The sequence below is a fragment of the Fusarium graminearum genome, chromosome 3 (assembly GCF_000240135.3).
Source record: "Fusarium graminearum PH-1 chromosome 3, whole genome shotgun sequence".
Classification (NCBI taxonomy): domain Eukaryota; kingdom Fungi; phylum Ascomycota; class Sordariomycetes; order Hypocreales; family Nectriaceae; genus Fusarium; species Fusarium graminearum.
The window spans coordinates 4,876,070-4,900,246 of NC_026476.1; the positions used below are offsets into that span (position 1 = coordinate 4,876,070).

Consider the following 24,177-nt stretch of genomic DNA (forward strand, 5'->3'; position numbering starts at 1 on the left):
ATAAAGGCACAGCAGGACCATAGCTGGAATAGGATATCGACTGTGCGGACATAAGGTTAGTAATTAGTCACAATATACAAGCCCCTATCTCAACGGCACCTACATCCAGTGATGTGGCATGATGTGCTGCAGGAAATCGATCTATTTGTATCAGATATCGGGCTGAATATAGGCATGGAGGTGAATCGTCAGAAAAGCAGGGGTAAGGCATTATGCCAATGCTGGATATTTACGCCATAGCTGGGTTCATCCTGGCCGGCTGCTCCCATTTGTGAGTGTCGTTGATTTGGGTGAGACAAAGATGTGACATCTGACGTGGGAATATGGCAGTCAGGAGCTAGTGGTGGATAGTGTGGCCTTCAAGTATTCGAAGTCCTGGAATTGGCTAAATACAACGGCGTGGGAGCGTTTATGAGGGTGGGTTCATGGATGATGTCGAGCAGCGGCTGCTTTGGCTGATTTTTGGTTAGGGGCCTGCCCTAGCACTTTTGTTTCAACTTCAGAAGATTCTGTTCATGATGGTGAAGAATCCCTGGAGACTAGGATAAAGAGACCAGGCTCAGTAGCCGTGGCGATCAACCAGGATGGACAAATACCGAGCGACGCAGCCCATGGCCCTAAGATCTCTTATGGCCGTATTGCCGTGCTGAAGAAGCTAGAGAAGATACATACATATAGTGTTAAGGTATGATCAGGGACGCAACACACGGTCCAGCGTGGACAGTAACCTGAAACGCACGACGCCGTCGAGATCTAAGTTGAGTATCCGTACTTCCAGTGGGATGCGCATTGGCATTATTGGTCAGTCGTGCACTAAGCTCCATCCATGGTGCTATGTGTATCTGGCGCCCATAACCTTAGCTTGTTGATTCGCGAGTCACTAATGAGACGAACGTCAGTCAATGTGGATGAAGCCAGCTCGACTTGACTGGTACATGCCGTTTTGCGTCAGGTCCCGGTAGACGGGAAGCTTGAAAGTCCAAGCGAGGCCGCCCACAGTCCTGAGCTTTACTGAAACTCGAGAGACACATGATCCGAGGTGAAAGGGATGAGAGTGGTTATTTGGTTATTATGGTACGCCGCCCTCAAATCGAGCTGGCATAACGTAAATGACAATCGTCACCATTCCGCGTATGATCTAAGTTTAGCACGAATACAGCCCCGTAGCCCATGTATCTCAAGTACCCCTGAGTAATACGGTACACTGTTGCTATTCTAGACTACATCGTCTAGCATTATCGAGATAGGATGGGGCTCAACAACCCCTGTCGATGTTTGTTTGTCGATTCTACTTCTTTGGAGATTTCCTTTTTTGTCGATGGGAAATCCAAAGAGGCACTGGGATTGGCCAACACGAGCTCCATTTGTAAAGGGGTATTGTAAATAGAAGACTAGGCGTCCGTCTCGCTTGTTTATTTTGTAGTATATATGTTTAAAGTAGGTAGTCAGGAATCTTAATGGTCTGCCTCTATTCGTATGTATGTATTCGTGTGTATGTACCCACCTTTCTCTTGTGTACCATGTCTTAAATGTCGTCCTTTTTAGTGCTCTGTACCTGCATCTGAGGCTGGCTCGTGCTTTCGTATTTTATGAGATCCATTATTAGGGACGGGCGCATTTTATTTCTTTTGTTTTAAGCCCATCTTGGTGTGCTCTTGTGTTTGCGCTTGGGCTTCCGGCCTATGATAGATGGAGAAGGCCCCTGGGCTAAAAAAGCCACTGCCAGATTTGGCTACAGGTCGAGTGTCACTGTCAATAGTTGGGTCCATATTAGGCTGTTGATTTTTTCTCTGTTGGTTCTTGACGTTATGAGATGGCAGTTTCAGAGAGTTGCAAAATCATCTCTTTGAGAAAAGGGGTAAATAAAGGAGTGAGAAGTGAGGTTGTTGAAGAAAATTAATCACCCAAGGATATGTTCAAGTGAAGTATGCCATATGTATGCGCCTGCAGTATCCCGTCCAATCACAAGTAGCCTTGCTTCGTAGCCGGCGTCAAGTCCTGTAAATGGAAAGAGCCATCCATTTCCATCCATGCGATCTGCAGGGTTTTGTCGCTTTTGGAGTTTGAAACTGGCGGTCTCACCTGCCTCCCTTGTACAACTCGAGCGTCGATCCGAAAAACGACGTCGATTGTTGGCAGGAGCCAACGACCGACTTTCTGAGCGAAAGTTGAGCAGGTACCGTTACTTAGCAGGAACGAGTACCTGTTAGAGACCCTGCCTTTAGCAGCTAAGGTTAGGTAATTTACTAAGAGAATCCACCCCCATTTAAGCGTTCAATTGCACCCACAGCGCCAAGGTCTGATTGAGATGGAAGCTAGAAACGTAAACTGACGTAGGCGGCCCAGCTAACAGGTGCTATTAGTTGCGTGTCTTAGAAAAATAACGAGAGGGAGGGCAGAAAAATCGAAACGTCTCACAATGAGTGGGGGAAAAGCAAAGATTAGAACCAAAACATTGGGTCAACTATCTACTCAATGACAACAATAGCAATACACATAAACCCTTGCTTCGACTTAGTTAGTTGAGAGAAACCAAACAAACAAAACTACCTAAGCAAAAAGAAAAGAAAGGGAAGGAAAGCAGATCAAAACAAAACAAGGACTCATCGAGACGGGCTGAGCGAGTCCCGCCAAAATAACACACAATGCGCCCTCCTAGCTGGCTACCTACCAACTGGATAGTTGGCAGTCAACATAGGTTAGTAGGTAGCCAGCTAGGAGGGCGCATTGTTGCACTCTTGCCTGGCGTTGTTGACGGAGCATCTGCAGCTTGCCTGTACGAAAACGGTGAGGGCGGGACATTCCATGAGGAAGAGTAGCATTGGCTTTTTCCCTAATCGAGGTGTCCCATCAACACAGGCTACGCTACACTGCTGTAGCCAGAAGCCCCAATCGGGATTTTACTTGAACAGAGCTTGACGGTTCGACGTCCCTTGTCGCCGAGTTTGATTGATGTGTGTTCCAGAGAATGAACACAAACCACTTTATCTAATACCCGCACCGGCCGTTGAGCAAGCCGTGGTTTCGGCCGGGGCGATATTAATGGAAGATCTTACTGGGGACGTGTGTAGTACACGGACCAAGACCAAGACTCTCCCTGCCTACCTGCCTGTGGCCCCGGTTCTGTGCAACAAACAACCAACTTGCCTGACTCTCTTGGCCGGGCCACTTGCGCCGCCTGGTACCTGGTCTCCTCCTGGATATACTAACAACAGAGGCCATCCATCATCTCAAAGCGACGGCGTATCGCGCTGTTCCTGCGGTTGACGAATGCCGTCCGTCTGCTGATGTCAGGCACGGAGAGAGATGTGGCATGTGAAAAGACAGCTCATCAGGCAGTTGAACGAACCAGCGGTGATGATTGCCATCTTCTACATGGCCACGGCATCAAGTCTGCACGTATCCGGGTGAAGGAAGCATGTCGATGCAGACGGATACAGCATACCGCATATGCATATGTATCTATGCAGGCACACCCAAGGACCCATGGTTGACTGGCGCCGCCATCATCTGCAGTGTTGCATTCGCAGCGTGGCCATTCTGTCGGAACCATTACTTTGGGAATCTACAACCTCAATCTGGCTTGTTGTCCTTTGTTTCCTTCATATCCCCAGTGGGGTTCTGGTGGTGTACAAACCCATGTATTGACGATAAGCACCCCAACCAACATCATCGTGGGCTCTGCGCTGAAGGATAACCACTGGTGACTGGCTGGCTGGGTTTGCTCAGCTAATGTGGCACCGCAATCCTTGGTCGATGGAGCAGACAGCGACTAAGTGGGTATCATTATATGGGGGAGCGGGAGGGACATCCATAAAGCCTGGTTCTGGAGGTCGGACTGATTCAAGACCCGAGACTACTAACCTAGCAAAGCAACAACACCTGGCCTGCAGCATGCCACAAGCGCGACTCTGCAGGTACTTCTTTCTAACAAAGCAGGATGGTGGGATGAACTGCTCAGAGCCATATCCGCATGATACACGAGACCCTGGTAAACAACAGAACACAGCAGAAGGGAAAAGACATCAGCAATATCCATATCCATCGTGGGCCGTGGATCCGCCGGCGCTGAGGTCTTTCTTGCTCGCCTGAAACCCCTGAGGTTTTTGTGTGTATGGGTGAGGAAGTCGACTCGAACTCAAGCACACGCTCTGGATGTGGTTGATGGCTGCATCTACCGAATGGTCAGCAGAGCTTAGGAAGACGCCTCAAGATTGACGGCTTGCTTTGTTTGGGGAACCGGTTAATTTCCATCGACCCCCAAAAGTCTAATCAGCCTGTTGCTGTAAGGTACAGTGCAGCAGAAGTGTTATTACGTTTGGCTTGGGGTCGTTATTAATTCTGCTCTCCTCATTACGTTAGTAGCCTCGCGCGAGACCGACTGCTTGCTGCCAGTCAATCAATACGTTGGTTTTGGTCGCATCTTGATGTCGCTTATTCGGCTGTAGATGATACAATGTATGTAATAGCCCTTGTCGGCCCAGCCCAGCCTAGGTATATGATATACCCTGTTGTAAGACGTAGGCAAACACCTTCCATTTCAGTGAAGCTGATACTCGGGACGAAAGCTGGCGGTGAGATTGGATCTTTGTTGCAGACCGATTCAACGGCTGGTTCATGATGGATGGCATCAAGTCACAATGTCACATACATACTACGCCTTCAGTTCATGGATTTGGGTCAGCAGCTGAAGCCCGTCGGCGCATTCATTTCTCAGTGGTCCCTTGAAAAACGGTCCCCTACCTCACTGCAACCCCACGGCTTTAGGCGTGTGGACGGTGTGGCAGCCGCTACGAGCCATTCCGGGAAACCCCTGGACCAATGCTCGACCAGGCCTAGGAAGCTGGAGCTCGGGCGTCCTTCTCCAACCTTTGGAGGGTCGAAGCCGCCAGCAGAGGGAACCTAACATGGAGGATTGGCCCTGGACCCTGCCTACAATCACTCACTAACCCACTCGCGTCAAAAGTACACCCTGGTCCGGTCGATGCTCACCTCGCTCATTGTTGTATCTGCTTTTGAAACGGGGTATTCGATACCAGCCCGAGCAGGTACCTGTCTGTACCTATACCTGAACCTGGACTTGACTGCACAAATGTATCCGTACTGCCTAAAAAGTTGCGAACGAGCACAGGCAGATCGACACTGAGAATCCTCGTTCTTTCTCCTGGGCCCTTTCTCTCATCTGTGCTCTACCGTAACTTGCCATAGGCACTTCTGTTTTTATCACCATCATCATCTTTTTTTCTTCTTTCATCTCTGGTTCATCTTGTTGGTCGTTTTGCTCAGGCGGCTTCCTGGTGGTTTTCTCATCGCGTCTTTTCTCCTCTTTACAATCAGTCTCTTGTGGTTCCAGTCGGCCCTGGGCTTGTCTACCCACCTTGAAGCTAACGTTTGGCTCCCATCTATTGCAACCGACCTCTGAGCGACTGGCTCCTCGCTGTTGCTCTGCTTTTTTTTTTCGATCAGGTCCCCTTTATTCACCCCGTTTCGAGTCTCTTTTTTGGTCCAAATTCGGCCTCAAATATCGACATAGCTCCGTCGGTCGAGAACGTCCACGATTGGATCTATTGTTATCGCTACCTATCTCGTACTCGCCTGATAAAAAAAGGCCCTGGTGCTGGTCATATCTTTTCATGACCTAAACTGCAACCCCAGCAACCCGACCTGATTTTGTCGATCGCCCACCTTCAGGCACAACCACAGCCATACGAATAGCCCAGAGTAAAGTAGCCGACGGCTTCTTTGACTCCTCCCCTCTACGCCTCCCCATTCGTATCAGTTCTGTGTGCTTGGTGGCCGATACACCACGATTGACATGTCATGGAGAGCTCATCGACCCCTCTCGCCGAGTATTTCTGGATCGCTGGTGTAGAGTCGGTGTCCTACCAAGATCCCAACTCACAGCCTGCACCTGCTGTTCCCGTCGAGTCCACCATTATCGAAGATGGCGAGCCCGAAGACGAGTGGACAAATGGCGGCCAGCCAAAAACGAACGCACGGCACTCGCGACAGAACTCTGCCAGCCGTCTTTCTAAGATGTCTCTCACCGAACGGTTTTCGATACAAACACTCGACGACACAGACGGAAACACCAAGAGCAACCGCAGCAGCGCCACTATTCGTGCTGTGAACCCTCCCGATTTCAGCAATGGCAATGACGACAGCAACGGCAACAGCCAAAACCCCGCTCCCAGCGGTACTTTAGGCGAAGGTTCCATGTTTATGGGTGACTTTGACTTCGATAAGGCCTTGGTCAAGTTTGCAGCCGAGCGCGAGGTCTTTCTTGAGGACCTCACTTTCAGTGCGGGCGCAAAAGTTCAGGCTCGGGCACCAATGGTGAACCCTAGGATGGAGCGGATTCGGGCTGAAGAAAGCGATAGCGGCAGACTGAGTCCTCTCAGAAGCATTAAGGGTAGTATCCGCCGCAAGATGAGCTTTAGGGACATGAACAGTGTGCGCAAACAGCCCAGCAACAGGATCAGCACAAGTCGTGCAGGTTCGTATTCCCCTCCTTCTAGGCTTTCATGTTATCACACAGCCGACACTGCTCAAAACCTTTTGCTAACATACAATTGCAGCCTCCATCCGAACAACAAGGCGACTCAGCAATTACAACTCCGTAATCCCTCCCCCCGAACCCCTCAACACAGATCCCGACATGCACCCCCTCAAACGACGCTTCGAGCCCGTTCTTCTCGACCGTTACCCTCCACAGGAGGCTGGGGATGAAATCTCTCGGCGTGGAAGGTTTCCCGATTACGTGCCTATGTTTGCTTTTCCCAACGACATCCAGATCGTTTCATCCGATGACAGACCGCGATCCACATGGCATGGTTTCACCATGACCTCAGACGACAACTCAAAATTGTACGGCATTACAATCATCATCTGGATTGCTCTCAACGCCGATGTGGCCGAGGATGTTGAAAAGAAGTGCGAGGAATGGCGTCAGAGCCACATGTCAGAAGAAGAACGAGAGCTGGCAGCAAGCTTGGGTGTCCGATTGGCAGGCGAACGCACTCACCTCTCGCAGCTCCTGGCAAAACTACCCACGATCCCTTCGGGCTCTCCAGCTCGTGAGAGGCTCGAAGATGAGATCAGTACAGTCGAAGAAAAGATCACCCTCATGACGGATATGCTTAGGCCCCTGAGACATGGTGCTGCGTCCAAGATTGAGGGCCTTACTGCTGGCGAAAGCGGGCTTTGGGCGCCTCGTGCTTACGGCATTCTTGGCCGAGACGCAGGCAACATGTCTTTCTGGAAAGAATGGCTCAAGGCTATTGTTACACCCATGACTGATGGGAGTGTGCTAAGAATACCTCCAAGCTCGCCAAGAGTTGGACGCTGGCAACCTCTGGAACGATATGTTGTCAATCTCTGCACAGAGGCGTTCAACCCCCTAGGATCCAAGACTCAAGTCGAATTAGGAGTGCGAGAACTGCGTCTTTACGCCCGGAAAGAAGCTGACAACGAAATCCCTGGCTCTCGGACCATCGATATCTATGCGCTGTTCCGTTGTCTGTCACTCGAGAACATTGTCGCCCTGTTCGAATATGCCATGGCCGAATCCCGAATTATCTTCTTATCTTCTCACGCTAGCATGTTGCATCTTGCTTGTCACGCGTTGGCAAATCTCCTGTACCCCCTCAAATGGGCCAGCATCTTCATCCCTATTCTCCCTGCACGCCTTTTGTCAGCTCTCGAGGCACCTTGTCCATACATTGTCGGCATTGAACGTCGTTACGATAATATCGAACTACCTGAAGACGATTATGTGCTTGTTGACTTGGACAAGGACACTATTGATGCTACCTCACAGCCTGTCCGACTTCCTCGTCAAGCTCGTAGGAAACTTATGTCGCTCCTGCAAGTTGCAGCCCCTCACAAGCTTCGATATGGAGTTGCGACTGGCCCCCCTCCTTATGCTATGGAATCATTCCCTTATGATGCTTTCTCGACCGAAAATGGGTCCTTGTTCAGAACTTCGACCCCGAAGAGCACCCTTGGCAAGTGGGTGTCTCAGAGCTCTTCGGGATTTGGAGAGGCCGATCCGCCAAATGAGATCCAGCCCCCAATCTTCAACGCTTTTGCTTCAGCACATGTTGAGAATGGCAAATCAGACAGGCCCAGCACAAGCAAGTCTGGCAAAACAAGCCCCCAGTCGTCTGTTTCTCCTGTTTCTATAAACTTCCCTCCCATGCCTTCTACACCCGTGTCTCGCAGCGACTCGGGTTTCGCTCTTGCATCTACACTTCGGGAGAAGCGTTCGGGTCATTTCGGCGAAGAGAAGATGCGTCGCAGCTCCTCCTTCGGCGTCGACAAGCACCCGCCGTTCCAAAAGCCGGGTATGCCCTTTCTCAACGGTCATCAGGCCAACTTGTCTATCTCAGCTATTTCGGTAGAATCTCAAAATTCTGTTATTGGTGGAGCGAACGGTGGCTATGGAGGCGGTTATGCTCCGTCAACTTATGCCCAGTCAACGCTTGCAGCATCAACCATAATGCCCAGCATGCAGATCCAGCCCGTACGAAACACAGAAACCACAGTCTGGGTCGAGGGACACTGCTTCAATTACATGCCAAAAGACAACACCTCCATGTGTACTATCTGTAATGACCTGGCCGAGGGAGATGGTGTGTACAGGTGCACTGGCTGCAAGATCGTTTCTCACGGAAGATGTCTTGGATATTGTTCGCTTATCTGTCCTGAGGCTTTCCATGCCGATCGGGTGCGTGCGGCGTTTGTCCGCTGCCTTGCGAGTCTTCTGTATACTTATCGCAAGTATCTCGGTCGACCTTCGAAGCAGCAAAAGTCCAACGGCCAATTGTATGCCTTTGATATGGATGGATTCATCAAGAGTCTTCCGCACGATCAGCACGATTATGCTGCGATGATGCGTGAAACACAGTGTAAGTTTATCCCTAGCCCTTTGCGTCTTCATCCTTGGTCAACGAGAGCCTAACTTTGAATCACTGCAGGCTTCAATGAGTTTATCCATGATCGAGAAATGCAGCCAGCCAACGATGCTTCGATCCGTCTGTTCGATGAAATTATTATGGCCAAGAAGGCTCGAGGACGTTCTGGTTTAGCGACTGGCCTCTCCCGCCTCTCCACACTCCGTGCTTCCCATGGTGCCTCGACTTACGGTGGCTTCGGTCCTGCACGCGGCGGTTCCAACAGCAAGATCCCCGCTTTCCTCGGCGACATATCCGATCACATCTGGCGGACTGCTTCGGTGCCACTGCCCAAGGGCAACTTTCCCGGAGAGTACAAGACTATTGTCACCCGAACCCCCGCCCGTCTCGATCGGTCTCTGATGCGAGAACCTCGGTCTATTCAAGGCATGCCCCGGGTAGAGCCACGGGGTACGCGTGGACTCATCCGAAAGCAAGTTCCCAACATGTTTGGCACCACCCCTCCCACTTGAGAATCGAGAATGTACAGAGATCAACCACAGCAAGCAACTTGACATGATGGCAAGTTGCGACAATTACTGCCTCCCAAACCGAGTCTCAGCTTCGTTTCAAGTAAGCGAGGCAAGACTGAATTACAAATTGAAAAGCAAAAGCAGGAGAATATATCATGTACGATACCACGTTCTGTAATAATCTAGGTGAAAATGATGAGAGAAGTGGGGAGGAAGAGAAATACAGTCAGCAGGCCCAGAGGATGGCGACAAAATGAGAAAAGTACTCGGTGGTGAAGGCTGTCAGAAGTTGAACTGCCCAGTCTTATCAGATGAGCAGTCACCGAGTAGAGCAGCTAGAAAAGGAAGCAAGAGAAAGAAAGAGAAGACACGACGTCTCGTCCACGATAGACATTATTGGATCTCTAGTCTGTTTGAAATGGCTAGATGCAAACTTTGGGCTCAACGTTCCATACAAATACACATACACATGCACAATAGGTGTCACCAGCATAAACATTAGCATATATGGATAGGAGGAGTGTTGCACTTAATCAATGGTTAGGGTTGGGAGTAAATGGCTATACAATTTGCATAAGGGGACTTGTCGATATTTGTTTTGTCCCTATAGGAATGCGCACCTAGAATGCAGTTTCCCAATGTTAATATTACACATAAACTCTTGTTCCATAATCTTCCTAAGCCGTTCATAGCAAAGGTATTCTCATCTCGTCCAGTCCTGCCTAATATGATGCCGACACTTTTCTCGTGCTAAGTGGTCCTGCGCAGCTTCTCCGCCTTCTAAGCGTTAAGGTCCAGGTCCTCCCAATGAATGTCCTTGAGAATCTTTCCAACAAGGAGTGAATAACGCAAGTGCCCGTTCGCAAGGTTGCTAACGTTGTGATTCTCGACACCATCCGCGCCCTGTATCTTTTGAAGGCCTGCCAGCCCGAAATGGATGTTGGAAGTACGATATAAGAATCCAAGGAGATAGTCGCTCTCAGAGTAGACGTTGACCAGACGGCCAGATACGACACTCTTCATAGTCAACCAGACACGGCTCTCTGAAGGAGCTGGTGTGCCCATCAAAACCACGGAATCGATGAGACCAAACTGGCGACGTTCAGCAAGTATCATCAGACACACATAGATGGCTCGAGCTGCTAGGCTGAACCCGACAAGGGACACTGGGCGGTCACCTTGAATCTTGCTGCGCATGATTGCGTCCGCAAGAACAGCACCGGCTTTCTCGGCGCGAACCATCCCCATGCTCCAGGGGTTATCGATGATCTTGCTCACTTTCATAAGTTCCATTGGCCAAGTTGCTTCGATGAGGTTCTTGAAAACTAAGATTGTGTTAGTCGTTTCCACTTGGGGACATTCTGTGTAACTCACTTGTTCGCGAAGAGATGGCCTGTTTTGCTGCAGTCCAAGCTGAGCTTCTGATAACTGTCTCAAGGGCAGTGCCTATGTTGGAAAGCACATTCATCTCCCATCGCAGAATATACACTTCCGCATTATCACCAAGGATTTTCCAAGATCCTGTGAGATTGTCTTTGTCCGTTACCCAACCGTTGATAGCAATGACCAAGCGAAGGCGTCGAGCGGTAGATGGAATTGACGTTGCATCCATATAGTCCCCTTGGGATTCACACCGAAGAGGCATGAGGCCAAAATCTTGGATCTCGCGGGAAAACGACTCAATCATCTTGCAAGTTGGTCTCGCACTGTAGATTCCCAGCATTGAGCCAGTAGATGGACCATTATCAGCCATGGGCCCCAATAGCCCTGCAGCTGTTGGGAGTCGCAAGCCGTGTCCGCCATGGGCAGTTCCGATCCCCACGGCGATAAGCTGCGTTCCAAGTCTGAAAGGTCCAGTCATGGCAGCGATACGTGCCTTTGACTTCAATACTGGTTTGTTCTCATCCTGACTCTGTTGTGAAGCCTGCTCGATGACCGAGTCGACTGCAAGTTGGCTGAGTCCTTGTGCGATTCGCTTTTCTTCCTCATGTAGTACTTTCAGAGGAAGATTGAGAGATGAAGTAAGGTTGAGGAGAGTCATTCGCGCATATGCAAGATACTCCTGGAGTGAAATGACAATCAAGAGTGAGATGTGTAGTAGAAGCTTTCGCTTCTCTAGTGGTAGAGTCCACAGAGAGGTGGGGATAGGGGGGAACCGTCGAGACAGCTCGCGATCGATGTGAGTGGAAGGAGTCTTGGGGGGACCTGGACTTTTGTAAGCATCGCTTTATCCAATTTCAGCTCATAGAGTCTGTATGTGGTAATGAAACATATAGTGATCTTTGTCAACTTACCAGTAGCCAAAGTCAGACCTCCACGACCCTCTCCCCTTCCACCACGTGCGACACGGCCACCTCTTGCACCTCGTGCACTTCCACGACCACGACCACGGCCACGCATGTTAGGTTGAGAGCCGTTTGGTTCAGTGACGCTGATATCACGAAGGCGCTGTAGAAAGATTGACTGCCACTTTCTGAAGAATATCAGAGCCTCCTTCTTTAGCTCCCTGAGTTGAGGTGTGATGGCCTCGGATCCCTCACTACCTCGGGACTGATCTGTAATTTTGTCTGTTGGTACTGGTTTGGGGATATTCTTGCTTAGATTGGAATGTCTTGGGTCTACGTTCTCCTTGCCATCTGTCTGGAGTGACAGAGCCAGCCAGTGGTGATGGCCGATATCGACATTCTCAATGTCACTGAAGTCACCTAGAGTAGGGGTGACTGGAGGTGAATCAAAAATGATACTGATATCATTGTGAAGCTTCTCTGTAATAGCTGTGATCAAAGTTGTCAGATCGTTTTTCTCAGCGATAGAGAGGTTGCTAGTCAGGTCGACTGGCCTGCGAGGGACCGAACTTGTTCGCCCGCCGCGGGTCATGATGCCGTTTTTGCGTAGCGTTGGTGATTTTGTTATCGAGATGTTGAGGGGAATGAGACCGCAGTTGATTCACAACTATTTGATGTGAGTGTTCGTTCTTCTTGACCCTTTTCAAGTAAAGGATCGTGAGTATATGAGCGTTGTGTATGAAGGATCCCAGGGCAGCTAGGATGATTTAGTTCCCGAGAGCGAGCTTCAAATGCCAGGGAGAGGAAGAAGCCATCAGATGCAAATGTTTGGTGTTTCTTTGTTTCGCAGGCAGAAATGCAGCTGGTGAAGGGTATCTCATTCACAATAAGTGAGTGAATGTCAAACAGAGGTCGTAAACAAGGAGCCGCTTTGACTGATGCGTATGCAGTTGGTATAGCAAAGTTGAGTGAACAATGAAGCGAAAAGACCGACAAGAGAAAGAAGAAAGGCGAAAGAAGGAGTACAAACAGACGGGAAGGATCCGAGTCAATAGAATAAGGCAATCACGAAGACGAAGAAGAAAAAGAAGAAGGAATGCTGCATTCCAAGCGGAAGGAGAGATACAGATGCGGTCGCGTAGTTGCTCCAGTATCTTTCTTGGTGTGCATGTTGGAAGCCGTAGATAATTTACGGAAGATCGAAATAGAAATGGAAGGTGGTTGGAAGAAGGAAAAGAAAGAAGGGGAAGGATGAAGTGAAGTGAAGGAAAGAGAAAGAGAAAGAGAGTGACGAAATCAAGACCGGGAGGGCAGGAGTGAATGCGGTGCACCTTGAGGATGATGGCTTCACTGGCGCTTTTGGCAGTGTTCGCCAGCTGGCAGGCGGGTGTGACCGACACTGGCATGGAGCCGCTCTTTATCTACACTGCCTAACTAATCTACCCGTCTCCCTCCCTGTCTCTGTAGCTAATCTCATCTGCTTTTAGAAGGGGAGGGGAAATCATGGATACAGCAGTGTCACAATGTGCGATGCAAATGGAGTCATTAGCCTCACTTATACTACCTACCTCCCTATCTCCCTTTCTACGTGTCTGCTACCCAAGTACCTATTTTGTGTATATAGAAACTTTGGCAGTGAAACGCCCCAGCTCGGCTACATGTGCCAAAATCTTGCATGCTGCGAAAGAACTCTGTGTAACTCGACAAATTCTTATGTTTGCTACCGTCTTTCATCTCGTATCACTGCATTCCGCTCACCGTGATCTTTCACAAATGTTCATCGTAACTATTGAGCAACAGCAAAAGATACCTACATGCCTCTGATGAAGAGGGGCTGCAACTCCGTAACGCCGTGTTACTTGAACCGGGAAGACGTTCAATGTTGGGTTCCAGAGGAATTGGAAGAAACATCAGGAGTCCAGCCACACATTCTGGCTTGCATATTTTTGAGTGCAATCAGTGATTAGTGCAGCAGAAAGTGCAATTCCAGCTCTATGGACATCATCCTAACCCAACCTGGACAATGAAGCTCTTGATCGTGACGCAAGTTACTTCGGCTTTGCTGCCCGGTGCATCGTGGCTAATCCATGTACAAATCAGAGTGTTGTGTGACCCTATCTCGGTCGAGCCATCGGTGAGCACGATATGGGCCGTGCAGGTAATTCGCCAAGTAGGTGGTGATGGATAGAATTCGTCTGTTTCGCGCTTCAGAATGTTACCAGAAGCTTCACTGTTGATATTTTACTGGGGCATATGCTGAAGATAAGAGCCCCTGATTCTATCAGAAAGCACGGCTATCGGATTCGTGTGGTTCACAGCTGACAAATGTCAAGATTCTTCCATTTCATGATATCTTTGGTGTGCTGGTACAGCGAACATCGGAATAGGATTTCCGCAGAGAGGACATGATACATTATCCCCTATATACCAATCATCCTCGCTGTCTTCGCCATCCTCATCCTCGCCTTCTGACACAAGGTGTTCATGCTCTTCGCCCTTTCCAACGTCTTGTTCTTCTTTTATCTGAAAAGGCTTCAGCACTTCATCCTGACGTTTAAACATGACAGAAATATCCCTGCCCACTCCCTTTTTGTCATCCGCTGCACCAAATACCATATTTGCCACACAGATATTGAGCATCTGCAAATTCCACCGCTGCCCCCTTTCCGGCGATAAGCGTCGTAACAACGGTAGCAGGGCATCAGAGACGAGCTTTTCTGCGATATGTTCTATGTCATTCTTGAAGTCAAACACATAGTTTGGCAAGGGTCCCGAGCGAGAGACTCGGCCATATGCCTGGCCTTGCGCTGAGTGCAAATATGCCCAAGACCTGAGTGACAAGCGCAAAGTCTTGGGTCGAGCAATCCATCTTTGTGCTCCCTGAGTGTCTGTTCCAGGCTCAGTCACAAGAAGGTCTATTCTCATTCTGCGAATGAGAGAACAAGACAGCTTGTGGAGTTCTTCTGTAATTTGTGTCATGGCATCCAAGCCCTTGTAAGTATCCTCGATGCTAATCTGACTAGGCACGTCACTGACTTCCTTTACCTCAGTTCCGTCAACTCCGTGGAGAAGGCCCCAGATCCGTGTACCTACCCCCTTCTCTGCTCCAGGTCCCATTAATAGAGTCTCTACAGCTGAGGGCGAGATACTGGGGTGGAGGCGAACATCGGCGACGGTAATGGGGTTATCACTCAACTCAGGAATTTCAGAGATGCCTTTACTCATGTCAGCGCCGGCATGGGTTCCTAGTGCCTGAACAGTCTTGAATCCCAGCCCAGGTATCTTTCGAAGCTTGTGGGTGTCTACGAAGGCAATCACCTCGTCCTCGGTAGTCGCTAGTAGCGTTGTTTGATTGCGAGGCTTATTCTTGCTACCCACAAGCTTGCTAAGCATCTTGTTAATTGAGATGCCGCAGGTGGAAGTAAAGCCGTGCTTTTCTTCCACTTGAAGTCGTAGGAACTGGGCAAGATGAGATCCTAATACGAGGCGTAAATAGGCCGGTTCTTTTGTGTCAGGGGTTGGAGAGGCTGTGCCCTCGACACAGCCCGCGACGCTCGTTAGATCGCACTGGAAACCCCGTTCAGGGTCATTTTTAGAAAGGAAAAAGAAAGAGTTTTCTAAAAATTCCAGATTAAGGCATGCAAGATTGTATTCAATGATGTCTGTTACGTCTACAAAGTGATAAGCCTGGTTAGTATACGAATTTGAATTAGGTGCAGGGTATATGCAGCACAACGACGTACCCATGAAAACCTCATCAAATCCTAAACGCTCGGCCTTGTTATTCCAAGAGAAGGATTTGAAAAAGTTGAATAATGTCTTACTCATGTCACGAAAGGGTGTGAGATCTTCACCGTCTACAAGGACGAGCTCTGGACACTTGCGTTTGGCCTCGGAAACGGACATGAGCTTTGTGAGACCACGGGCACGAGCGTTGTAGTTGCATGTTGCCAGGCAATTCTTCTGTTTAACGCCCACAGGGAAATTCTTGAGCTCTGGTTTCTTGTTCTCAAAGACCTGCGCGTAGAAACAATCGTAATCCTTTTTCGATAGGTCAGTAAAGGCTGGAACATGGGATGGCTGCAACGAACGAATTGCAGTATGATTCGGTCATCATTCCGCCGAGGCCTTTTCTTGCTGGGCGGCTCCATCCTCCACTCTGACTGGCAGTCTGAAGAGACCGCGGGCATGTAAGTTTCAGGTTTGATGTAGACTGGATAGGAGTAAGAGTCTAGAATTGAGAGAAGACTCTAAGGTCGGTCTTGTAGAGAGACTTGTATTCCTCCCGGAACGCCGCTGCAAAATTGCAAAATTGCAAAATCGGCCATGCAGTAGACGAATTGATTGATCGATAGGGAAGAAAAAAGTAGAATTGTATTAAGCGTAATATTTTGGAAGTTATCTCACTTCAATCATTCACGATGCTATAGTCCAGGCCCTGGGGCTGCGTCTGCCTGCTGAGGCCGCTGCAATCTGTGCCTGAGGTGTCGATGCGTCCTTGCCTGTGAACATCCGTTAATGAGGAAGGAAGGTATGGGATGTGACTTACAGCACAAGCCTGCATATTTTTCTAATTCATCCTATCGCTATATAATCAATCAGCTCTATCACCGCTCAAATCATATTGACCATAGCAGTGTTTTCAGATGGTATGCCTGTTGAGACATCTAATGTTGATATAACTTCTTTGTTGTTGCATCAACTCTCCACAGGCGCGCCCAACGAATTACCATCACAAATCCGATATAGCGGTGGACATGCATGGAGCAAAATGACGTTGAACGCAGCGAGCAAGCCAGTAACGTAGACGATATGCTCGATGCCATGTCGGTCATCGATCCTCCTGCAAACGCCAATACCTTCTCCTTGCTTTGTGCGAGACGATAGACGCGATGCTCGGCCGGACATCACGAAAATTTCTCTAAACCCGCAGGACGAATTGATACCTGTGGCCCAGTCACTCCTACTTTACCCCGACTTCATTTCTGACTCTCTACCATCTCCAGTTCACATCACTCTGATCCCCCTCTGTGATCCCTGTCGCGCAAACATTACCACGCCGTTTCGACCATCCACAGTTGAGCTGTAGCCGCCCAAGTGAGGGCTTGATTCGCTACAAGAAGGTTGTCTGGTCCCTCCAATCACACCAACTCCCAGCTTGGAAAGACGTGCATCGCGACAGACAGACAGTGCTTACCGCAATTTGAGTTGTTATTGAGAACTCCTTGTGGTCCTTGCGTGATTGTTCTGGGAATACACTCGCCTTTGTCAGCTCTAAATGAATGTAATTTCAAAGAACATGGCTGAGGCTTCGAGAACGAGGACTGGCCTTGTCTAGATCATGGCTTAGAACATGGCTGAGCAGAGTCTCCACCGGCGTTAGTTCTTTGCTCAACAAACTACTATCGCGGAACCATTGTCCACCTTAGCATGATCGTCTTTGTCCTTGCAAGCAGAAGAAAAACAAATTATGACAACAGACGTCCACCATCAGCCCTTCTTAACCCTTCAACCACGATCCCACTACCTACTGCGAGAGGGGAACAATGACAACCCTCTTGCATAGACGCCAGCGCGAGTGAAAGAGCCGATCTGTTAGCCGCGTGATTGGACCTGGTTGGAAGCTTACCAGGATCACACTTCTACCTGGGCGCTTGCGCCTCTAACGTTTTCCACAAGTTGCTGTGACGAACCAACCACACCACACCTCAGTGACATATCCACCCATTCGGTACCCTTCCCTCAGGTCAGAGTTCCCAGGGCTAAATCCTCCTCAACCCCCCAGCTTCCGCGTCTACACCATGGAGGATTATCACACTGCATGCATGGTTAGGGGCGCTTGTCTAGGTCCGAGGACTGGGTTCAAAGAAAGGACGATTACCCTGGTTCTGTCTCCCCGCCCACAATTGACCCAGTGTGATGCATGTCTCAATGTCTATCATCCTATATAGACGCAATGTCCTCGTTTCTGGTTTGTTTGCTCGTGTAGTTTCTGCGTTTTGACATTATATCAATTTACTGATCCCTGACGGTTCCGGTCTCTCGGTAACAGCGTCTTCGGCTAGACCTGTTCGACATTGCTTGCCTGTTGGTTCATAGACCCAACCACCTGCAACAGTGTGAGGGCAATCTAGCAGCTCATCTCTACTCTCAAGTGTTTGGTATATCAGTCCCTTTGGCCCATCCATCAACCAGGTCTGGCCAACATCATGGCCTCTTCTCAAGCTCCTCTCAAGAAGCCACGGCTCTCCCTCCAGATCAAGACATCATGTAGCCCGGCCACAAGGTCATCAAGGAGTTATGCAGTTGACCCGAAGGACCCAACTGCCTTTAATACGTTATCCAATGTCTATGTTACCACAATCGAAAGAGCTGCTCCATCCCTGCCTGAGCCTATCACCGCCATCAACACCCTCCAGGCATTCAGTCTTGAAACTCCCGTGGAACGTCAGGACCCAAAACATAGAGTTGTTACTCCTTATGTCGCTTCTTATCCTGAGACTCCATCATCTGATACAGCGCCGTCACCACACCCAGGGCTAGAAATCAACTACCCCAGCACTATGACAGCTACACCTCCACTTTCTGCTGGACCTGTCGATTCCCAAACCAGCAAAGCCTTTAGTTTCTCGCCTGCTGATATCTCAGCGGCTCCGGTCCACAAACCTCACTTACATGTCGAGAAACGCACGCTTACTCGCCCAACATCTCTGGCGGAACTGACAACACAAGCACCCTACACACATCCTCGCTCGCTTCACAGCATCTTGCGCAACTCACCCCTTCCACCGCCTACTGCCATTCCTCCACCTTCACCCAGGCGGCAGTCACGACGTCTGCAAGACAAGGCAAATCGACGAGTGTGTTACAACAACCCTCTGACTCAGGAGATTGTCACAAACAAGTACACAAAGTCTCACATTGACTTGCTTGTGGAAGAAGCCTCGCCTCACTCTCCCCCCTGCGTCCCTCCACAGCCCCAAAATGCAATTGATCTTGCTCTCGCATTCATGCCCAACGAGATCCAGGATGGCGGGCAGACACCCGGACCTTTTGAGGATATGCGTCGTCGAATGACGGGCCTAGGTGTTCCGAGTACGCCTAGTTCGCCCATGTCTCCTGCAGGACCAAGGGGTATTTCGAAGCGAAAGAAGAAGGAAAAGAAGCGCCGTTGGGTGTGGACAATCGGACAGGAAGAAGATGATGATGAGCATGTGGGAGGGTCCATCGCGGCTTTGAGGGCTGAGGCGGCCACGTCCAGGGATTCTGATGAAATCAAGACACCTGTGACTGCCATCAGGTCTCCTCCCTTCACTTTTCTCACAATACCGACACCGAGCACGGATAGGTTCGAAAGATTGGACAGCATTCTATCTGAGCACAACGATGTCGAGATGTCCGATACGAGCAGCTGTCTCACAGTACCAGAAGAAACTCGATATACCACTGCAGAGATGGATCTAGACATCAAGACACCGATCGCTCAGCACCATGATAGAGAAAGTTCAGATAGGCTTCTCCTGCCAGATAACAATGTTAGAGGCTCCAGTCCGAAAAGGGATTCACCAGTGCCGCCAGACATGCTACGTGCAGAATGAGCTGGCTTGGGGCAGGAGGAATGTTTTGATTCTATGTACTTATTGTATTCACTGACCAGTTTTCAACGTTTGGTCGAACCGATTGTATTATTCTTTTTGGGGGCTTTTTAGGGACTTAGGGCATCATGATACCGTGCTCACGGAGAGTACTTATGAGAAATGAATAAAGCAAATGAACAAAGCGGGATGTGGTCTCTATCGTGACAACCGGGTACTTTTTGTCGTGGATGCAGTTGAAACTTCTTGGACTCGGAGGTCTTCATTTCCTTTCCATTATTTTTGCCTTGACGTTACCCAGAAAAATCCAGGCGTACAACAGGCCCAGCAGCCGCAAAGAGATTCAGGGGGTAGTGAAACCAGCGTCGTGATCGATTGTATCTGAAAGCGTCATACCCACATGACTAATTAAATCTTGGATATGTTGCGAACTATCATTCTGCTCGAGACGCTCAATCAAAAGAGCGTCAGTATCCCCTATTGGCCAAGACCTATTCATAACGGAGTAAACGGGGAGTGATATTTCCTGATGTATTTAGTTCTTATATTCAAACCAAAAACCGGCCAGCGCCTATTCCTTAGCAATAGCATACCACTGTTGCACAATTCATCATTCTCATCATAAATATTCCATTTCAAACGCTCAGAATAGGCAAAATCCCAGAAAAACACAACTTAGCTCTCAACAGAGAGGGCCTTGGCACCAATGAGCTTTCCATCGGCGTGTGAAATAACCCAATATTCGATTCTTGTAGAGTCTCTCGTTACTTGGTAAACGCGCACATCGTTGCCATGAGAGGCTTCGCGAACGGCTTCGATGACGTCGGTGTACTTGCCATGAGAGTCCCAGCTCAGAGGGTCGAGGATCTGGATCTCTGCCGACTCAGGAGAGGAGTGATCGATGAGCTTGGCAAATTCGGCTTTAATCATGTTAGTTGCGGCTTTCATGATAAAATGTTGGTTCACTTACTCTCTGTGGGTAGACCATTCTTGCCCTGCCACTTGAGAGACACCTCTTCGAAGGGCTCGTCTGCGTCAGATGTGTAGACGGCCTTTTTGCACACATCAACGATAGCCTTGGGCACCTCAGCGTCTTGATCTTTTGCCTTGAATACTGCCTTGGCCTGTGTCGATGCACCTGCGCCAGTATCCTGGTTTGCCTTGTTCAAGAAGGCCATGTAGTCGTCGTCGTTGGACATCTTGAGGGGTCGCGAGATACTGATTAGTCTCTGTGAAGGTCGGGAGAAATTTGCTGTTCGGGGGAGGATATCTTGTTTGCGAAGAAGAGAGCCGAGATTCAGGTTGTTGAAGCGTCTGAGAGGGGTTCTGGATGACATTTGGGAGGGAGATATGTCAGGCGTCAAGACAAGCACGAATGCATGTGCATGCGGGTGCAGGTGCAAGTTTGGAGTGCGGGGTGACGTCAGGGTCAAGATTCACAGCAGGGGTGACTCAGCCAATCAGAATGATTAGATCGACAAACTGAAAATGAATTGGATCAAAGTGTCTAGCAGTAAACTAACGATGAGCATTTGATGGTTTATACAACGTTAAAGAAAAATTAAAAAAAAAGAGGTTGCCTTGTATCGATCTAACAATGAGCATAATAGTGTTAAACTGATTATATTTTAAGAGACTAAAAGTGTCTGTTACAAATTCAAGCATATTACGAAATAGAGAAGAAAGAACAGTAGTTCTGTTACTTGTTCTCATGAAGCCGACGACAAGAGAAATACTGGAAATTTTTCATATTTTGGACTTGATCAAAGACAGGAAACCTTTAGTACGGTATCACAGAGTTCGTTACGACAAAGAGACATCAACAACACAAAGTCACGAAACGTATCACGGGACGGCCAAGGTAGAGTCATATTAACATTGGGAATCTCGTTAGAATTTTTGATCACCATCCCTCTTCTAGCTGGACTTTTTTTATGCTCCATGCCAGTTCATACCTGACCCAGCCCAAACGCGAGGCGTAACGAACCAACCCTTGACACCGATGCAATGGAATGATTGGTTAAGATACAAAAAGAAACAAACTGCCGCTTTAAGCGGAAGAAAGGTCCTTCTTGAGAGTACCCTGGTACTGCTTCTTCTCGGCAGGGGTCTGGAAAGCACCGTGTCCGAACTCGGACGAGGTGTCGATCCACTTGAGGCTGACCTTCTCGAGGGCCCTTCGGGAGGTCTGGGGGAACATGGTCTTTCGGAGGGTCATGACACGCTTCTTGACACCAGGGATGGAACCCTTGAGCATGACGAAGTCGTTCTTGACCTCACCGTAGCGGACGAAACCACCAAGACTGTGATATGTTAGCGAGTCGATTAGCAAGGCATAAAGTAGGAGTTACGTACGGAGTGATGGTCTTCTTGGTGACATCGATCTCGGTGGCGGCGTTGTCGTCAGCATCGCCCTTACCAATACGGTAGATCTTGTGGTTGACCGAGGTTCGGTGATGGTAACCCATCTGACCGGCACGGGCAACAGTCCACTGGACGTGGGAAGGATGCCAAGCACCAATACAAGCGACCTTTCGGAGACCCTTGTGGGTCTTGCGAGGAAGCTTCTTGGTACCCCAACGGGCAGTGACACCGTTGAAACCGTGACCCTTGGTGACGGCGACGACGTCAATCATCTCGTCCTGCTCGAAGATGCTGGAAACATCGACGGGCTTCTCGAAGAGCTCCTGACCGAAAGAGACCTTGTCGGCGATGCTGCCACCGTTGACCTGGATCTCCATAAGGTGGGCCTTCTTCTGCTTGAGAGGGGTCTTTCGGATCTGGGTGTGGGCGAGGACACGGACGACGGTGCAGTACTTCTTGATACGCTCAAGCTCGCGGGTGATGGAAGCACCGTTGTTCTCGGAGTGCTTCTTGGCGTACTTGGTGAAAGCCTTCTTCTTGGACTTGTACCAGTTCTTGTAGAATCGGCGCTTGATCTCGTCGCTCAGATGCTCGGCCCAAACGGTGGTGAGGGATCGCAGGCCTCGGGGGGTCTCGATGTAGCCAACCAGACCAACAACGATCATCTAAAAGATGTTAGCCATAGGCACATAGCCAAGCGGGCTGCATTGCTCGTACAGGAGGGGTATCAACGATCGTCACAGCCTCAACAATTTCCTTCTTGTTGGCCTTGGCGCCAGGTCGGTCGAGGTCACGGACGATGGTGGTCATACCGGCCTTGTAACCCATAGCGGCAGTCAGGTGGACGGGCTTCTTGGGGTCATCCTTGGGGAAGCTGTTGGTCCCAACACGTTAGCTATTGCCATTGCTGCTGGGAAATACTGTCCGAGAAGAAGAAAAAATATTTTTCTTGGTGGACCAGAAAATACTCACGACTTGACCTTTCCACGGTGACGAGCAGCGCGCTTCCTGGGCAGATAAGCCAGGGAGCCGTGACGGGGAGCCTCAAACTTTCGGTGCTGTCACATTGTCAGTCTCGCAAACAAATTGAAGCCATTGTCGTCGTCGACAAGCTGTACTTACACTCATCTTGGGCGGGCTGTGTGGTTTGAGGGGGTTAGTATGAACCTGAGTTAAACAAAGCCTGGGAGAAGAAGAAGTGATAAAGGAAATCGAATGTGGGCGATATTTTAAGCGAATTGTTCGAATTTCGTGGGTGGTCCGTGCGTACGTGCATTTTTCCTGGTCTGACCCTGCTAAATCCTTCACCGAGCGCTCACCGAGTTCACCGAAAAAGAGCCCTCATTGACTTCACGTGACTCGGTTTTTGGACGTTGATTTAGTCTTATACCTTAGTAGTATTTCTCATTCCGTGGAGATGCCCCAGGCTGGTACTCCTCAGATATCATGCCTGATGACTGTTTAATTCCTCGTTGATGGATATGAATTCTTTGCCATGAGCATTGCTCTCTATCAAGTTGAAATTCTCCTTAATGGACTTGAGACTTGGCGTATCAATGACAGGGTTTGCGGAATTTCACGTACTTTAGCATTATCATTATCAAGTCAAGGCAGAGAGAGTAGTAGAGATGGATACAACTGAGTTTTTATTGATTCGAGTTAGGAAATTAAATGTGCATAATGATCTTGTTCGCCGGTGACGTCGTAGCCAAAATAAACAACAAAGACCATAACCCCGGCATGACCCTCGGTTTTGAATTGTCTCTCGAGCCTCCCCATCCGCACAAAAGAAACCCGTGCCCCCGGTAGTAGAAATGGTGGTATACAAGAAAAACACAAGACTAGACGACGCAGGTAATAATAATAAAAAGTCTTCAACTCATGACGAACAAGCGGCAAGTCAAATTACAACTCATTCAACTTTTGGGGCGGCGGAAATTCCGTTTACACCAGCGTTCGCAGGAGTTGATGTCTTAGCGTCCCCAGCGGCGGAGCCAGGGCCAGAACCATTAGTGACAACGGCAGTCTTCTTCTCATCTTCTCCACTGTCGTCATAGTCCTCATCAACTTCCATCTTCCTGGCTGCTCGTTCAGGCTCGGAAACAGGGGCTGTGCGAACAGGAGGGGCATGCTCAAGACTGGGTGGGCGCTCCTCCTTAGGGGTTGCCACAACTGGTGGCTTCTCGTGAACGACTCCGGACATGGGGGTTGGGGGTCCTTGCTGCATTGGAGGCAGATGGCTAGGACCTGAAGCATGACTAGGTGGGTGATGAGCAGCATCAGAAGGGTGGTAGCTCTCGACGGCATGACGAGGAGCTGATTCAGGTCGACGAGGCTCTTCGCGACGTGACTCCTCAGGCCGGCGAACTTCCTCGGGACGCCGAGCTTCAGATGAGTTGCGGCGGTAGTTGTCCCGAGGAGGTGGGACATTCTTCGGTGACGAACGTCATCGAGACGACCTAGTAAGGTCTTCGTTGGCTTGCTTCTTGGCAGTAGATTCCTCCTC

At 49.4% G+C, this 24,177-nt stretch overlaps 7 protein-coding genes across 7 annotated transcripts in view; 2 read left to right on the forward strand and 5 right to left on the reverse strand.

Annotated features, from left to right (window-relative positions):
* Positions 1–5,820: 5,820 nt before the first annotated feature.
* Positions 5,821–10,019, forward strand: FGSG_06284 (uncharacterized protein; the record flags this gene model as incomplete). The annotated part of the gene is made up of 3 exons (XM_011326633.1): positions 5,821–6,496; positions 6,579–8,909; positions 8,979–10,019. The coding sequence occupies 3 exons, from the start codon at positions 5,821–5,823 to the stop codon at positions 9,425–9,427; spliced, it is 3,456 nt and encodes a 1,151-aa protein (XP_011324935.1). The 3' UTR covers positions 9,428–10,019.
* Positions 10,020–10,207: 188 nt separating this feature from the next.
* On the reverse strand, positions 10,208–12,304 carry FGSG_06285 (uncharacterized protein; the record flags this gene model as incomplete). Its single annotated transcript, XM_011326634.1, has 3 exons — positions 10,208–10,752; positions 10,802–11,632; positions 11,722–12,304. 3 exons carry the CDS (start codon positions 12,302–12,304, stop codon positions 10,208–10,210), a joined length of 1,959 nt encoding a protein of 652 aa, XP_011324936.1.
* Positions 12,305–13,713: 1,409 nt separating this feature from the next.
* Positions 13,714–16,276, reverse strand: FGSG_06286 (uncharacterized protein; the record flags this gene model as incomplete). Its single annotated transcript, XM_011326635.1, has 4 exons — positions 13,714–13,942; positions 14,141–15,329; positions 15,456–15,792; positions 16,262–16,276. 4 exons carry the CDS (start codon positions 16,274–16,276, stop codon positions 13,714–13,716), a joined length of 1,770 nt encoding a protein of 589 aa, XP_011324937.1.
* A 1,645-nt stretch (positions 16,277–17,921) lies between these two features.
* FGSG_06287 (uncharacterized protein) lies at positions 17,922–19,310 on the forward strand (the record flags this gene model as incomplete). The annotated part of the gene is made up of 1 exon (XM_011326636.1): positions 17,922–19,310. One exon carries the CDS (start codon positions 17,922–17,924, stop codon positions 19,308–19,310), a length of 1,389 nt encoding a protein of 462 aa, XP_011324938.1.
* A 672-nt stretch (positions 19,311–19,982) lies between these two features.
* On the reverse strand, positions 19,983–20,506 carry FGSG_06288 (uncharacterized protein; the record flags this gene model as incomplete). The annotated part of the gene is made up of 2 exons (XM_011326637.1): positions 19,983–20,227; positions 20,278–20,506. The coding sequence occupies 2 exons, from the start codon at positions 20,504–20,506 to the stop codon at positions 19,983–19,985; spliced, it is 474 nt and encodes a 157-aa protein (XP_011324939.1).
* A 647-nt stretch (positions 20,507–21,153) lies between these two features.
* FGSG_06289 (60S ribosomal protein L3) lies at positions 21,154–22,843 on the reverse strand. Its single transcript, XM_011326638.1, has 5 exons — positions 22,794–22,843; positions 22,644–22,729; positions 22,389–22,545; positions 21,663–22,336; positions 21,154–21,610 (listed from the first exon to the last, which is right to left on the reverse strand). Exons 1-5 carry the CDS (start codon positions 22,797–22,799, stop codon positions 21,358–21,360), a joined length of 1,176 nt encoding a protein of 391 aa, XP_011324940.1. The 5' UTR covers positions 22,800–22,843; the 3' UTR covers positions 21,154–21,357.
* A 740-nt stretch (positions 22,844–23,583) lies between these two features.
* Positions 23,584–24,177, reverse strand: part of FGSG_12901 (uncharacterized protein) — a gene marked incomplete at both ends in the record, with an annotated part of 2,439 nt that continues 1,845 nt past the window's right edge. The window contains one exon of the mRNA XM_011326639.1: positions 23,584–24,102. Coding sequence (XP_011324941.1) covers positions 23,584–24,102 — 519 coding nt within the window. The remainder of the gene's footprint in view (positions 24,103–24,177) is intronic.